The 16,939-nt window shown below is 39.5% G+C and overlaps 1 protein-coding gene across 1 annotated transcript in view; it reads right to left on the bottom strand.

Moving 5' to 3' along the window:
• Positions 1–714: 714 nt before the first annotated feature.
• Positions 715–16,939, bottom strand: part of LOC109079301 (fibrillin-2-like) — a 140,049-nt gene continuing 123,824 nt past the window's right edge. The window contains exons 54-56 of the mRNA XM_042731953.1: positions 7,898–8,129; positions 1,514–1,661; positions 715–1,376 (exon numbers count right to left, since the gene is read on the bottom strand). Of these exons, the coding sequence (XP_042587887.1) occupies positions 1,041–1,376; positions 1,514–1,661; positions 7,898–8,129 (716 nt within the window). The 3' untranslated portion in view covers positions 715–1,040. The remainder of the gene's footprint in view (positions 1,377–1,513; positions 1,662–7,897; positions 8,130–16,939) is intronic.

Below are 16,939 nucleotides of genomic sequence, written 5' to 3'. Positions count from 1 at the left end.
GTTGAATTAAAGTTGATACAACTATATCAGTATACTGTAAGTCTGCTTTATGATATTTGTAACAGACAGTCATTTATACTGTCTAAACGCGCCCGAATCATCTCTGGTCTCATATTGGATTGAATCAATCCAGTGGAGAAGAATGAAATGTTTTGCAGTAAGACAGTATATGTGCTTGTATGCTTGCATTATGATGTAAATGTGGTTTATGAGGACACCTAAGATTTGGAATCTGAAAAACAAACTAAATGTTTTATTGAATTTTTGAAGAAAAAAAAAATGGCAAAAGTTTCCTATGAGGGTTAAGGGATAGTAAATATTAGATCTGTGTGTGAGAACACTTCACCTACTGGTCACGTATTCAAATCAAGATGGCAATGGCTGTATCCGAAATCAGCCCCAATACTCTTAAATAGGGCACTACTTGAGGGGACAGCATTTTTAGTGGTGTCCGAAAACATAGGGGATGTTCTCCCGTGCACTCAGTCAATCTCACAATGCACAGCAAAAACGAGTGTACTACTGATGTACACACTGCTTATGGCTAGAGAATACACGTAAAGCACTTTCCCCACCAAATTAATTGCCATGTCTCACCAGAAGATGGCACCTGCAGCGGAATCATCAATCCATTCATTTTACAAAGCGCTCGTCCACTACATACAGTGCAATACAATACAGGTATAAATTAACTGTAAACTGATTATTCAATTATTTTAATAGGGTTTATAAATAATTTCCATGCAAGCATTCAAGATAAATCCTACTGGAGCAGCCAGTTTACCAATTTCAAATGATTGTTAAACAGCAGTACAAACTATGCAAAAGCAGCAGTTCTTCTGGTGCACTCCGTGTCCGTATTCACTCACTCGTTTTCATTCACTCTATCAAGTGAACTGAATTAGTGAGCTAATTTAGGGAATAGTGAATGAGGGTATAGGGGGTGATTTCGGATGCAGTCAGTGACTTCTGAGAGAGCGGTCAGTTATCTTAAGAAGCTCACACGTGTTGGTTGGTGGTAGTTTCCAGCAGTTCCTGCTCTACTTGAGTGTGATGCGGAGAGTCATGTGTAGGTTTCGAGCAGGTCGCTCCTCCCTGTGCATGTCTTCAGAGCGGGCAGAACTCCTGATCTGCAGTATGTACTGTCTCACTGGGGGCGTCCTGTGTGTGCTGTGCAGGTAACTGATACCCTCCTGCTGTCTGATCTGGAAGAAGCCGTCACGGTTTCCAGCTGTGATGGTGTACATGAGTTCTTGAGCAGGCGCTCCGACAGCGGGCAGCAGCTCCAGGATGGCTTCATTGGGTTTGAGTTGTGAGCGATTGAGGAGTAATCTCAGCGGCTGATCCACATCCACACTGGCCAGACTAACTCCCTCCTGAATAGAAGAAGATTATATTACAGTCATGAGGTGCAATGAACTGACATCCACACGCAACATTCATTTAGAAGAGAGAAGAAACTACCAGTCCAACACATCTTAAATGACACGTTCTTGCTCTTGATGTCTTTTACCAATCTGAGGTTTGAAGAGTGTCTTCTCCTGACACTTTTCTTCTGCTGTCCATTCGTTTTGCAGCCATTGCAGGTTTCAGGAGAAAGACCGTTTTCCTCTTCTGGTCCAAGCCCAGCACCCCCAAAACCAGCAGCAGATACACAATGTCTGCAGGAACAATCACTCATTCACTCTCATGGACAGAAAAGATGAAAATGGTTGCTAATGTGAACTTAAAGTTCCCCTTTGAAAGGAAACATCTGATATTATGGCATTGAAGCTATGGGAACAGTACTACAAATGAATGCCTGCCCCACAATGCTGTGTAACACTGGTGCAGACACCTGCTTTAGCAGAAAGCACTGGATCAATGCTCCTGAGGATGAATCCATAGACCAGGGGTGCCCAACCCTTTTCCTGGAGATCTACTTTCCTGCAGAGTTCAGTTCCAACCCTGATCAAACACAGCTGTCTGTAATTATTAAGTGCTCCTTCAGATCCTAATTTGGTGTGTTTGAACGGGGTTGGAGCTAAACTCTGCAGGAAGGTAGATCTCCAGGAACAGGGTTGGGCACCCCTGCCATAGACTATATATATCGATAGATTTAAATGAGTGTGTGTGTGGAGAGAACGAGCCTGCCACAGCACACAGATCTTGTAAGGGCACACCCTGAGATAGTGCCTTAGAAGATGCTACACTCCAAGTGGAGTGGGCCCTAACAACTAGAGGAGAAGCCATTCTCCCAGACAGCAACATGGTGTTGGTCCAGATCCGGCCCACATCTGGCCCGCGTAAAAACCATGCGGGCCAGATGTGGGCCGGATCTGGGCCGAAACTGCTTGCTGTCTGGGCTGCGCGCCTCATGAGATGGAGCTATCCAAGCGCTGATTAGTAAACGCATTACCTCTGTCACGATCAACAAAGCCACAGGAATGAGCGGTGGCCATAGATCCTAAGAGCCCAGACTGGACTGGACATTTCTTAGGAAGGCCTAGACTGTGACTGGATGAGTGGTTGCAGGGTGGATAACTGCATCAGGAGTGATCACATCTAACTTGTTTTTGGAGCTAGATTCAGAGCATTGGATCCTTGTTAGGTTCAGAAAAATTCACACAGAGCGTGCAAAAAGAAAGGGGGACACCATCTCAATCTCCACCAATTCCACCTGCAACCCCATGAACTCAGAGCCGGGTGAAAGGAGCTCCAGCACTGAACCAACTAGGCGGTGGACTGGGTTCAAAGGGCGTTGATCACACTACTATGTAAAGAGCAGCCATTTTAGGGCATTCAGTTTTCCCTTTGGAGGGAGCTCAGTAGCTCAGAATAGTCTGAACAATCTCAGTTGAGAGAAACTGGAATCTGTGAGCTAGTGTCCCTCGGGGACGAAAAGTTTACAGATCTCTGTCTACAAACAGACACTGAGCTTCCTGAAGGCAAAGCAGGTAGGGATTCCATGGCCTTTTATGGTCTAGTTCAGCGGTTCTCAATTCCAGTCCTCACGACCCCCTGCTCTGCATATTTTGCATGTCTCTCTATGTTAACACACCTGATTCAGATAATCAGCTCGTTAGAAGTAAGCTCTGTGCATGAACTGTGTGCCCATTAGGGGTTGCACCGACTAATCGATTAGTCGACTTCAATGCTCTGCCATGACCCTTTAAGCTTGACATCCTATAGTCCTATAGAGGGTGCAGCAGGATAAATCTTTGAAGGACTTCCACATTTACGTTCTGTTTCCAAAAAGTTAAAATTACAAATAAATACATACTCCAAATTTCAATGCTATTACATGCTTTAAATTAAGCTTATTGTACCGGTAAGTTAATCGCGGTTCTAATCTAATGCGCTGCTGCATGGTAACGCACACACATAGACTACAGACAGTAGTTTGTACATCACGCACAGATCGCGCCCACACACAATCATTCTGTAATGTGAAATGTATTGTCAACACTGTTCTGTGATTTCTCAATAAAATAGCTTAGAAACTGAAAAGTTCTATAATTTCTTAATAACTAAATCCCACAGCTTCACTACTACTAGAGAGACGCTGCCATGTAGAATTCACACACGCAATCGCTGTCACTAATGTTATCATATGAATGTAATCTTTACTGTGCTACTTTATCTGTAACGGTTATCTGATTTAGAACGAGCAGAAATATGTGAGAAATATAACGACCCAAAGACAAAAGAACGGATAAAAATTAGCTGTTACAGGAGGAATAGATAGAGATTCCAGGTAAATGTGACACGCATGGACACCTGTATCAATGGCGCCGATACAAAATTGCTGTGTAGTTGTTTTTGTGTTTTTTTTTTTTTTTTGTTTCTTTAGTTATATTCCTGCAATCAGTTTCACCAGGGACGAATTGCTGGACATTCGGCACCACACATCTCCCGATATATTACCGTTTTTCAACTATTTTGATGTTTTGCTGGACATTTTCGTCGGTGGAGCAGCTGCGCTGATCACACGCTTCAAGACGCGAAGACGAGGAAAGAGAGCTGGCGTGCTTGTGAAACTCAGAAAATGCGGATTTCAAACGCCGTTGCCTAGCATCCATCTGGCAAATCTCTGAACTCTACCCAACAAACGGACAAACTCCTTCTGCTCTCCCAGACAAATAAGGATTTCTCACACTCTGCTGCTCTGTGTTTCACGGAAACCTGGCTAAATGACGCTATTCCAGACAGCACGCTTCATCTGCCGGGCTTTCAGCTGTTCAGAGCAGATCGCAGCACAGAATCAACGGGGAAATCGCGTGGCGGTGGGACGTGCTTTTACGTCAATGAAAGGTGGAGTACAGATGTAACAGTGTTAAATAAGATGTGCTGTTCAGATCTAGAAACACTCTTCATTAACTGCAAGCCGTTCAATTCGCCGCAGGAGTTTCACTCGTTCATTCTGGTGAGTGTTTACATCCCTCCGCAAGCGCACGTGAGCCTGGCTTTACAGAAACTCGCTGATCAGATCACAGAGACAGAAAAACAACACCCGGACTCCTGTTTTAATCATTCTCTCGGGACTTAAATAAAGCAAATCTCTCCCGTAAACTGCCAAAATACAGACAGCATGTTACATGTCCCACAAGAGACAGTAATATATTGGATCACTGTTACACCACAATAAAAGATGCATATCACTCTGTTCCACGAGCAGCTTTGGGGCTCTCTGATCACTGTTTGATTCATCTTATACCGTACTACAGGCAGAAACTAAAATCAGTTAAACCTGTATTAAGGACTGTAAAAAGATGGACTAATGAAGCAGAGCAGGATTTACAATCTTGTTTTGACCTCACTGATTGGAGGTTTTTTGAAGCTGCTGCCACTGATCTGGATGAACTCACAGAGACTGTAACATCTTATATCAGTTTCTGTGAGGATATCTGTATTCCTACCGGGACTCAACTAAATTACAACAATGACAAACCCTGGTTCACTGCAAAACTCAGATAGCTCCGTCAGGCCAAAGAAGATGCTTACAGGAAGGGGGCAATGTCTTGTATAAACAGGCTTAATACACACTGGAAAAGGAGATCAGAGTGGCAAAGAGGAATTATTCTGAAAAAATAAGGACTCAGTTCACTTCCAGCAACTCAGCATCAGTGTGGAAATGTCTGAAGGAGATCACCAATTACAAGAGACACCACCCCCCAGCACTGTGGAGAATCAACGACTGGCAGACGATCTGAACGAGTTTTACTGCAGGTTTGAAAGAAGAACACCTCACACCCGCCCTGAACACCTCTCCACACAACTACTCACACCATCCACACCTCCTGCAACCCCCCTCTCCCCCACACCTGCAATTCAAATCAGCGAAGAGGAGGTGCGCCAGGTCTTCCGGAAGCAGAAAAGGAAAAAGCACCAGGCCCAGATTGTATTACATCAGTCTGTCTGAAATCCTGTGCTGACCAGCTGGCCCCCATCTTCACACAGATCTTCAATAGATCACTGGAGCTGTGCGAAGTCCCTTCATGCTTCAAACGCTGCACCATTATCCCCATCCCAAAAAAATCCAAAATCACAGGACTAAATGACAGGCCTGTGGCTCTAACGTCTGTGGTCATGAAGTCATTTGAAAAACTGGTGCTGGCCCACCTGAAGGACATTACCGGACCCTTACTGGATCCTCTTCAGTTTGCCTACAGAAGAAAAAGGTGTGTTGACGATGCAGTAAACATTGGACTGCATTATGTTCTGCAACATCTAGACAGACCAGGGATCCTGTTTGTACAGCCTTTAACACGATCATCCCAAACCTCCTCCTGCCCAAACTAACTCAGCTCTCCGTGCCCACCTCCGTCTGTCAGTGGATCAACAGCTTCCTGACAGACAGGCAGCAGCTAGTGAGGCTGGGAAAATACACATCCAGCACCCATACAATCAGCACCGAAGCTCCCCAGGGGCTGTGTTCTCTCCCCACTGCTCTTCTCGTTGTACACTAAACCATGCACATCTAAGGACCCCTCTGTCAAGCTCCTGAAGTTTGCAGACGACACCACACTCATCGGCCTCATTCAGGACGGTGACGAGTCTGCTTACAGACAGGAGGTTAAAGAGCTGGCTGTCTGGTGCAGTCTCAACAACCTGGAGCTGAACACGCTCAAAACAGTGGAGATGATAGTGGACTTCAGGAGAAACCCCCCTGCTCTCCCCCCACTCACCATCATGAACAGCACTGTGACTGCAGTGGAGTCATTCAGGTTCCTGGGCACCATTATCTCTCAGGACCTGAAGTGGGACATTCACATTGACTCCATTGTGAAAAAGGCCCAGCAGAGGTTGTACTTCCTTTGCCAGCTGAGGAAGTTTAACCTGCAACAGGAGCTGCTGAAACAGTCCTACTCCGCCATCAAAGAATCCGTCCTCTGTACTTCAGTAACTGTCTGGTTCAGCTCAACTACCAAATCTGACCCAGAAAACTACAGAGGGTAGTCTGGGCTGCTGAGCCAATCATTGGTACAACCCTCCCTTCTATTCAAGAACTGTACTCATCCAGAGTGAGCAAAAGAGCTGGCAAAATCACTCTGGACCCTTCACATCCAGCACAGTTCCTCTTTGAACTGCTGCCATCTGGTCGACGCTACAGAGCTCTGAGCACCAGAATGACCAGACACAGGAACAGTTTCTTTCCCCCAGACAATCCATTTAATGAACACTTGATAATAACTGTGAAAACACACACACTATTTATACACACATACACTTATTTATCTAACACACATACTTAGTGTACACTTCAAATTTGCACATAATATACGTGTACATACAAAACTGCCTATTGTAATATACCTGCACATACAATTGTCAATTTGTATATTGTTATTACTTACCTACTTATTTGTATTTTGTATATTCTTTTATTATGTGTTTTTTGTTCTGTCACTGTCACTCGGTTGCACTGCGGAAGCTTCTGTCACAAAAACAAATTCCTCGCGTGTGTAAACATACCTGGCAATAAAGCTCATTCTGATTCTGAATAACTATGTGGGCAGCGCTGTGTCATATGCCATAGCTGTGCACAAGGTTCTTTTTACAGCTCCAGGCTTATGTTCATTAATGACGTCATCAGTGACTTGTCAACTTCGACTCGACTTTCGTCACATAAAGTGGACTTTAAAAAATCAGAAGTCGTTCAACCCTTAGTGCCTATTGACATGGTCCCTACACAGTGTTCATTGCTTCCTACTCCCTGAGCAGGGAAAATCTGTTGAAGTTTACTTCACTTCAGAACATTCATTCATGGATTTGCGCTGCACAACGTCTTCACACATGGACAAGTGTGAAATCATATACCTCTGTAAATAAATACAATTTAAATTCATGTCTCGCACACTTCAATGCACTTTCAATGGAACATATACGTTCACTTCGAACTGGAATCATGGTGGAATATCCTGTGATGTCCACTTCACAGGGCACTTACATTCGAAATGAACAAACGTCTGAAGCCATAAGAGAGACATACAAAATGTGCAGAGCAGGGGATGCAAGGACTGGAATTGAGAACCGCTGGTCTAGTTGACACTACAATCAAGACTGGTGTGTTTTCACATGTGTTCCCACAGCACCAACACCATGATACAGCATCGAAGTTCCACTTTGAAACAGAACTGGTAGATATACCTGTGCTACTTATGACTGCTTCTGTGTTCCAGGGACACATATTATTGGTCCATTCCTGTTCCAGTTTAAATAATTATTCAGACCGGTTTCATTAGATTTGTGCAACAACCATAAAATACATAGTTCAAGAATTTATACAATATAATGAAAATCATTATCGACACTAGCTGTATTGTTAAAAGCTATTCTTCAAACAGTGACTGTAGACTGAGCACTGATATGAGTGAATCCTCACGTGACCTGTAAGATGATTTAGCAGACATCTCACCCCTGTCCCGCTCTGTAATACCCCACTGGACATGCACACATGAATCCTCCCTGTGTGTTTGAGCAGCCATATCTGCAGGGGCTCGTGAAGGACACACACTCATCCACATCCTCACAGCTAGTGGACACGGGGTCAAAGGTGAAGCCAGACGGACAGCCACACTTAAAGCTGCCCAGTGTGTTGAAACAAGAAGCTGACCCACAGCTGCTCGGGTTCAAGCACTCATTGTCATCTGCAAAAATCAAATCAAATTACTTTTATTGTCACATCAGATCACCACAGTACATGTACCTTGGTGAGTGAAATTCTTGGGAGTGTGCTCCAGACAGTGCAGAAATAATTTACATATAGACAGTACCATTATATATCTACAGACTTATATAGATGACACTGCAATATACACGTATATATACTCTGTACTTAGGTCTAATAGCACACTGTGTGTACTGTTAGCAATACACATTATACACAGTATTTACACATTCTACATTATGTACACATATACAGTAGGTGGCCAACCAAAATGAGCTTTTTGCCGCCGCGAGTGCCGCCGCATCTGCAAAGTGCATTTGCAGCTTTTTACCGCTGAGTGGCGCTTTAATCACAAGTTATCAAACAAGCGCATCAAAGCACATTTTCGCAAATAGCCATCAACTTTGCCACACCAATGGTATTTGACGGCTGCAGTCAGGGAAAATGAAAGAAAAACACTATAGTTAAAATATTTAATATTCACAGATGAAAGTTTAGTACTTAGGAAGTTATGTGCGTTTCTTAGAACAAATTCAAGCAGGATAAATGTCAAGCCTATGAGCCTGTGCTTATATTTTCTCTAAGCCAGTATTATACCATATTTTAGATTTGACACATTTAATAGGTGTGTGCAGTATTATTTATATAATATGAATTATGTGTTATATTATCCTAAAGAAATGGTGGTTTACTTTGCATTGGAGCATTAAAAGTGGTAGCCTATTTTAGTGAGCTAGGCTACATGGATTTGTATGCAAAATGTCAATATTCTCACATATTAGGCCTATATTTTAATTTATATTTTAAAATTCCTTCAATAAAACCATGCATTTTTGTCATTCACTACTTTGTTATTTGTTACTTGTGCTTTATTTTGACAGATAACTTGGGAAAAAGATATCTGTCTGTACACTGATTAAGAAATTGTTGCGTTTTATAAATTATTTCCTTTATTTTTTTGTAAAAGTGAGGCACTGTATAATTTCTCTCCCATTATTTAGGCCTAATTAAAACAAGAAACGAATAAATTAAACCTGCTAAAATTTAGCTAAATTTAGCTAAATCATTGAAACTCTAAAGAATGGACGGATTAATAAAATGTTCTCACGATTAAACTCAAGTTCTCTCATCATAATCAACAAAATGCACACGATGTAAAAAAGAGCTTCATTAATTGACAACTTCAGTGATTTTAAAGGGAGCCTTCTTTACTTGCTTTCATATAATTTAAGTAAAAAAAAAAAAAAATCAGCCGCTTTTAAATGCAGGTGTGTATCATATTCCTTAAAATATCAGAGTGCAAGATTTGCGCGCCGTGCATGAAACTGAGTGCGATGCACAGAAATGTATTGTTGTTTTTTTTAATTTTTTTTATTTAATTTAAGTAAAAAAAAGTTTTATTTTGGATAACTGCATGTAAAAAATTATTTACTTTGTAATGCATATGCAAAATGTGAAACTGCAATCTTATTCGCAGTCTATAGCATTTTATAATTATTTGTACAATAATAGTTAACCTGCTTTATATCTTTATTATTTAATGCAAAAGAGATTTATTAAAACAAGTTTATAAGAGTCATGCATAAGTTTAATCTTGATCAAGAACAACGAATGATCAATGAATTGGAGTGGCATCAGCCGTTAGATCATTTTAAAACGTCAAATAGTCTTCAATTTACAGGTTATAACTGCATCTTTCTCAGTTGTAGACTTGTGAAGATTATTTTTAATGCAGATCCCGTACTGTAACCGAAAAGAAATGTGCGCTATTATTATTCATATTCAGGTGTTTGTGCGAAAATTATTAATGCGCATGCAGGACAGGGAGGCGCCCCCTCGATCTCTTGATTTTTTTTCCTGAAAATGAAATAACTTAAAATTAGGGTGCCACACATACATGAGAAATATATCTACAGAAAGCTTGAAATGTAAGCATTATGTAATCTGTGAAGGTTGCATTTCTCTTTAAAGGCACGTACAGTATACTGTGGAGATGAGAGTCAGCACTGTGAATTTCATCTTGTAGCCCACAAGAAAACATTTGTTTATTAATAAATAATTAAAATGTCTCCTTTTTCACAATTATTAGGCTACTTCTGCCTGTGCTTTGTGGCAAACTTAATGCATGTGCTTGAGTGCGGAATATATTAAGGTTCATTATGGATTATATATGTTAATTTAATATAAACGCGCAATTAGTTGAATAATGACAAATGAACGACTAGTAACTAGAAAAATCTTACGTGGCGGGCAGACCTATTAAATACCCTCTAGACATCTCTGTTAAAGTTTTTAAAGCATTTTTTACGCGTTTGCATAAATTCTGAGAAGATTTTCGTGAATCCGGCCCCAGGTTTTGACTGCGAATGTCACATCAGTAACTAATTGCCCAGTAATGAAACTAAAAATAATCAGGCCTACATGACGTCTCGGGAGCAACAAATACATTAATAACAAATGTTTTTTTGTCTCTTTGGCAGATGCGCGTCTCTTTTGGCAGTTTCTTTGTCTCTCTATCAGAGGCGCCTCATCTCTACTGAGATAAAACAAAAACATATTATATTGTAATGTATTAGGGATGGTAAGATTCACCGATTTGCGTCTTTGTGTGGGCTTGAGAGTTTATGTTTATATGTATCGATTTAAATAAGCGTGCATCGGATACAGTTGGCATTTGTATCGCGATGCATCGTTTCTAACATATCTGAATCGGTAAAAAACGATTTATTCATATATAATTATTAGTAGATGCGCTATTCTTTTAATATTTATAAAGCGACCAATATTTTGTTATGTAACTTTTAGATTGATTTCTCCTTTCTGACCTGTTGCGAAAGTGCGTTCTCTCATCACCACTGCAGCTGCTACGTGATTATGACGGATCACAACAACACTATGGAGACCGAGAGGTGTCCTCCTGAGAGTTACCACCTAGAATGGATTAACATGGCAGACTCGGAACTCTTTCTTCCACCAAGTCATTTTAAATCCAGTGTTTGGAAACACTTTGGGTTTTATAAGCGAGATGGAAATCTTGACAAAATCCATGCAATTTGTAAAATATGTCGCGCCTCTATAAAATATACAGTACGACTAATTTAACAACACACTTGAAGCGCCGACACAATGTGAGTGCAGCAGAGACTCCCTCCCCTTCGGAATCAGCTGTTGCTAATCTTGCAGTCTGTGACTGTCAATACTAGTTTTTCTTCTATATATATATTTACATTTTTATTTACCTGTTTGTGAAAGGTTTTTATTTGTATTATGTTAAAAAAACAGTACCTTATTTCTGCTCACTGAGTTAGCCTGCTGAAATCACATTAGCCTGCTGGCAAGTTACAGAACATTTCTTTATTGTTTATCCCTGAGCAGCATTCTTAAATTGTTTCACCTGTTAAATGTGTGAGCTGTTAAAAGTAACTAGAGACAAGACAGGAAGAGAATGTCTGTTTTTATTTAATCTTTTGGTTTTGTAAAAAAAAAACTAATCTTTTGTTTGTGAAAGAGCCATGTGTAAAAAGTCAGATGGCACTTAAGATACTTTAAGATAAGATTTCTGTCGGAACAAAATAAATATAAGTTAAATATCTACATATTGAATAGCACAGCATATTATTTTTCTCCATTGCATCGTATTACACTGAATCACATCGTGTTGAATCGAATCGAAATCGTATCGCACCGCATCGTAAAAGCAGGGTATAGTATCGCATCGCATCGTAAAAGCAGGGAATCGTATCGCATCGCATCGGTAGCTGCCTATATGTATCTTTAATGTATCGCATCGTTGGCTATGCATCGAGATGCGTATCGCATCAGCCTCAGTTATGGAGATGCACATCCCTATAATGTATGTAATACTCTGTATGCAGTTGCAGAAATGACAAAAGCCAAACCAAACGAGCCATTTGTCCTGCTTTGACTAAACCTGTTCTGCAAGTTTGAAACACTCATAAAACACTGTCCATATAAAGAGCAAGAGATTTACACCTTTATTTCAACCCCCACAAGCTATACAGAACAAACCCCAGCCCCCTCCAGCTGAACTGAATTTGGTCTGTGTTTTGGTTGCGAGGAATGGTGTGTTGTCATGTTACTGGGTTGAAATTGCTGCCTGCACTCACAGCAGCCCTACTCTTTTTATTCATTATCTTCACCAGACCATAATAATAACAAATTCACAATTGATAATTAATTATTATTTTTGCGAAAATCATTGTTATTTGTGAACGTAGGCATTTGAGGAAGGCTTTAAGATCAAGCGGAATCCTCTGCCAGCTGCTCCCGCTTCACAGCGAGCACGACTCGTGCTAACTGACCTAGGTTCACTGTCAGCGTTTTGATTTGAATGCAACTTATTAATCATAAGCCCAATATTTAGCAAGGCAGGAAAACATTCAGTCTACCTGAAGAAGACGTATTTCATTGTAAGTTAATGCTGTTAAATAGAGTAAAAAAAAAAAAAAAAAAAAAAAAAAAAAAAAAAAAAAACCTATTGTAGGCTATTCTTAAACTTGGACCTCATTATGTTGAAGTATATATCCAAACACCAGAAGCAACCTACACTCTCTAAATGTTCTTTCATTGAAAAGTATGCATTTTATTTATTCACAGGCTATATGGTTAAAATAATACTTTAGTTCAAAACTTTAAGTGCCATTGTTTAAAAAAAAAATGCTTTATTGACTAACGTTTTATAGACCTTCAGTTGTTATGCTTTAAAATTCCATGCCATTTGTAGCTTCACAGTATTTTCACCTCCCAAATTACTACCCTTGTAAAGTCACAATTCTATAATGGTAACATTTACTCAGACCGATGGGATTTTTTGTATGACATTATTTATTTATTTATTTATTTATTTATTTATTTATTTATTTTAGAATAATTGTAGCCTACATAAATGGGTGAAGCAAAACAAATATGATTATTTCTGATAACTTTTTAACTGCAGGCAGATATAGGCCTACATTATTGTATATTACAAATATTTGTATCATCCCTTATTCTGTCCTTTATTTTCTTAAAGAATAAACACTTATTTTCTACAAGAATAAACACTATTTTCTTAAAGAATAAAAGAGAAAGAATCACAATTACCCCTTATTTTCCATTTCTGAAGTTAATAGGCAACCTTAATGATAATGTAATTATCTTTTGACTCCCCTGACAGTGGCACCTTCCTCAAAAAAAAAACAAAGACAAACAACAACAACCTGTTGTAGGAGATATGTGAGCGAATAATAGATTTAAAAAAGAAAAAAGTGGGTGTTTGGTTTCGAAATAGAAAACGAATACAGCTCGTTATCACACTGTAAAAAATGATATGATGAAAAGTCATGATAACATTTTTAAGTTAGGCTACTTTAATTCATAGAAATAATTTCAGCAATTTAAAGCTTTTTTATTCTAGATTCAACTTGAATTTCAATACTATTAAACTGACTTTAAAATCTCAAGGACTATATAAGTTGAAACGGGTGAAAATGTCACAGTGGGTGTTAAATAGTCTAAATGAACCTGTATCTTGTTAGGATCCGAAGAGCTTGATTTCATGTTACCATGAAACTAACAATATAATTAGATTTTTCTTTTTTTTAAATGAACAATTCCTGTATAAAATGGTACAGAAACCTTTATATCAAACACTTTTAAATTGTCCATAGCTGAGCAACATGGGAGGGAGGTTCTAAGTATACTATAATGTAAATTTGTTAACCCACAGTAACACATTTTAATTGATTAATCTATTTTCGTTTGCCGAATGTTTTTTAAAACACGCTAAAAATAAATTACCTTTTTGAGAGGAAAAAAAATATATAAGTCATGTATAAGTCGCATTTTATTACATTCAGAAATAATAACAGCAGGCCTAATAATGTTATAATGTACCGCAGCATATTTTAGTTCCCTCCCTCACTTTACACAAATCAGAACAGAAGAGGAATTAAAAAATATATAATTCTAATAGATAAATACAGTTGCAGTATATAATAGTAATATAGGCTTAGCTATAAAAAAAAAAAAAAATTTCCAAACTTCCTCAGCCGTCTCAGGAAGAAGAGGCGTTGATGTGCCTTCTTCAGCACTGCATCAGTGTGTGTAGACCATGTGAGATCCTCACTTATGTGAACGCAGAGGAACTTGAAGCTGTTTACCCACTCCACAGGTGTCTTGTCGATGGTGATGGGTGTGTGTTCTCTGCTCTGTCTCCTGAAATCCACCACCAGCTTCTTGGTCTTGTCTATGTTGAGTGAGGGATGGTTGTCCTGACACCATTTAGTCAGGGTGCTCACCTCCTCTCTGTAGGCCGTCTCATCGTTGTCGTGATCAGGCCTATCACCGTTGTGTCATCAGTGAATTTGATGATGACATCGGAGCTATGTGAGGCTGAACAGTCATGTGTGTACAGGGAGTACAGGAGCGGGCTGAGGACACAGCCCTGAGGAGCACCAGTGTTGAGGGTCAGCGGGGATGAAGTGTTGTTGCCCATTCTGAACACCTGACTTCTGCCTGTCAGGAAGTCAAAGATCCAGCTGCACAGAGATCTGTTTAGTCCCAGAGTCTGGAGCTTCGCAACAAGTGTGGCAGGCACTATGGTGTTAAATGCTGAGCTGTAGTCCACAAACAGCATTCTCACATAGGTGTTCTTGTTTTCCAGGTGGGAGAGAGCAGTAGTGTTGCTTTCGTCAACGAAAATTATGACTAAATATAATCGTCAACGAACCTTTATCATGTGACAAAAATGAGACGAGACGCAACTTAAATGCTGGTCATGTGACAATGACTATAATTAAATGTATAATGCAATATCGTTGACGAATAAAAACGAGACTAAATGTGGTTTACAAAATAAAAACTATGCTAAAATGTCTCTTCATTTTCGTTGACCAAAACTAAGACGAAACAAAATGTTTTAACGTTATTTCGTCTCGTTTAGTCATTATTATTATTTTGCAGTATTTCTGTTTCCTGTGTCTCACTGCGCAGACGCGACCGACGTCACTTCAAGTCCCACTCGTGGCATTATTAAGAAGATGACAACAAACAAAGTTAAGCAGGATTTATACTTTCGCCTGGCTCCGCTGATTGCGAGCCCTCCTTCCCAAACGGACAGGCTTCTATACTTGTCACGTTGGCCATTGTACTTTTCTTTGAAACGGCAGGGGAGTGACGAGGAGTAATTGTCCTCTAAAACCGCCAGGAATCACCGGTGAGAAGTCATTTGCCGGTATGACCAGTACAAGTCTTGTGATGAATGAGTTGATGAATTAATCATTTTCTTTTAATAATAATGTACAAACGTAAAACAATCTTAAACTATTGGCTGTATTATCCATCAAACACAAGACAACTGTAATAGTGTATAATTAATATCTAAATGAATTCTAATTCTATTTTATACAATAAAAATAAAACATACTTCAAATAAGAATTGGACAAACTATGCAAACATTTTTTTTTTTAAAAAAGAGATTTTTTTTCATAAAGAAGCTGATGGTGTTTTTTGCACATTAAACTGCTTCTGTTTCACACAAACGCCGACACAGACGTGCATGTTCGGATGCGGAGCTATGAGGAAAGTTACAAAAAAATGCCGTGCACTCCACCACGCGAATAGTTCGCGCGCATTCAAAGCGAACTTTCAGCAACACCGCGATGACATCATATTTTCCGCGCTCACCCAAGTGAAATTGCGGACACGTCGAGTATAAATCAGCCTTGACACAGAGAAAGGGACTGATGGCCGGCCAGCCGGGGTTCGACTTTGGGAAAAAAATTAGCAGATTATTATTATTATTATTATTATTATTATTATTATTATTTTATTGTTTTTATTTATTTTATTTAAATTTATGTGTGTACTTCTATCATGTTTGGTTGGTAAAATAAATGTAAATTCAAATCAGAGAGTCTTCCGTGTCTGGAATGGATGTATTCTTGAGTTTATAAGGTAACAATAATATAATAAGATAACCTTGTTTGAAATGGGTTTGGGTAAAAGAAAATTTTGGTTTCGTCTATACTTCTAGGTACTTGTACTATATTGACTGGGTTAAATAGAATTGCATTACTAAAAAGAGACTAAAATACCATTTTCATTGACTATAACTAGACTAAAATGTCATCAGTTTTCGTCGACTATAACTAGACTAGATTAAAAAGAGTATGAAAGTGACTAAAACTACTAAAAACTAGACTAAGACTAAAATTAAAACAGGCCGCCAAAAACATCACTAGAGAGCAGTGTGTAGGGTGAAAGCAATAACATCGTCTGTAGAACGGTTGCTACCAGTGAGGCAGGCAGCACAGAGCAGATGTATTCTCTGACGAGTCTCTAAAAAACACTTGCTGAAGATGGGTGTCAGAGAAGCGGGCCTCCAATCATTCAAGCATTTTATTTTTCTTTGGTGTGCGCACAATGGTGGATTTTTTGGAGCACAAGGCAACCACAGACAGAGAGAGGGAGAGGTTGAACAATGTTAGGTAGATTATTCCAGAGTTTAGGTGCTAAATAGGAGAAGGATCTGCTGCCCGCAGTTGACTTTGATATTCTAGGTATTATCAAATTGCCAGAGTTTTGAGAATGCAGCGGACGTGTAGGACTATAATGTAACAAGAGCTAGTTTAAATACTGAGGCGCTAAACCATTCAGGGCTTTATAAGTAATATAAAGCATGGCAGCCGTGTTGTGAGCTCCAAGTAAACTCTGCAGTTTTCTGTATGTTTTTCTTGTAATTTTGTTATTTTACGTGTTGGATGTTGTTAGTATAACTGTCTATGATA

Source organism: Cyprinus carpio, chromosome B10 (assembly GCF_018340385.1).
Source record: "Cyprinus carpio isolate SPL01 chromosome B10, ASM1834038v1, whole genome shotgun sequence".
Taxonomy (NCBI): Eukaryota; Metazoa; Chordata; class Actinopteri; order Cypriniformes; family Cyprinidae; genus Cyprinus; species Cyprinus carpio.
The sequence above is the reverse complement of the archived record's forward strand: the minus strand, read 5'-3'. Positions and strand labels throughout refer to the sequence as shown.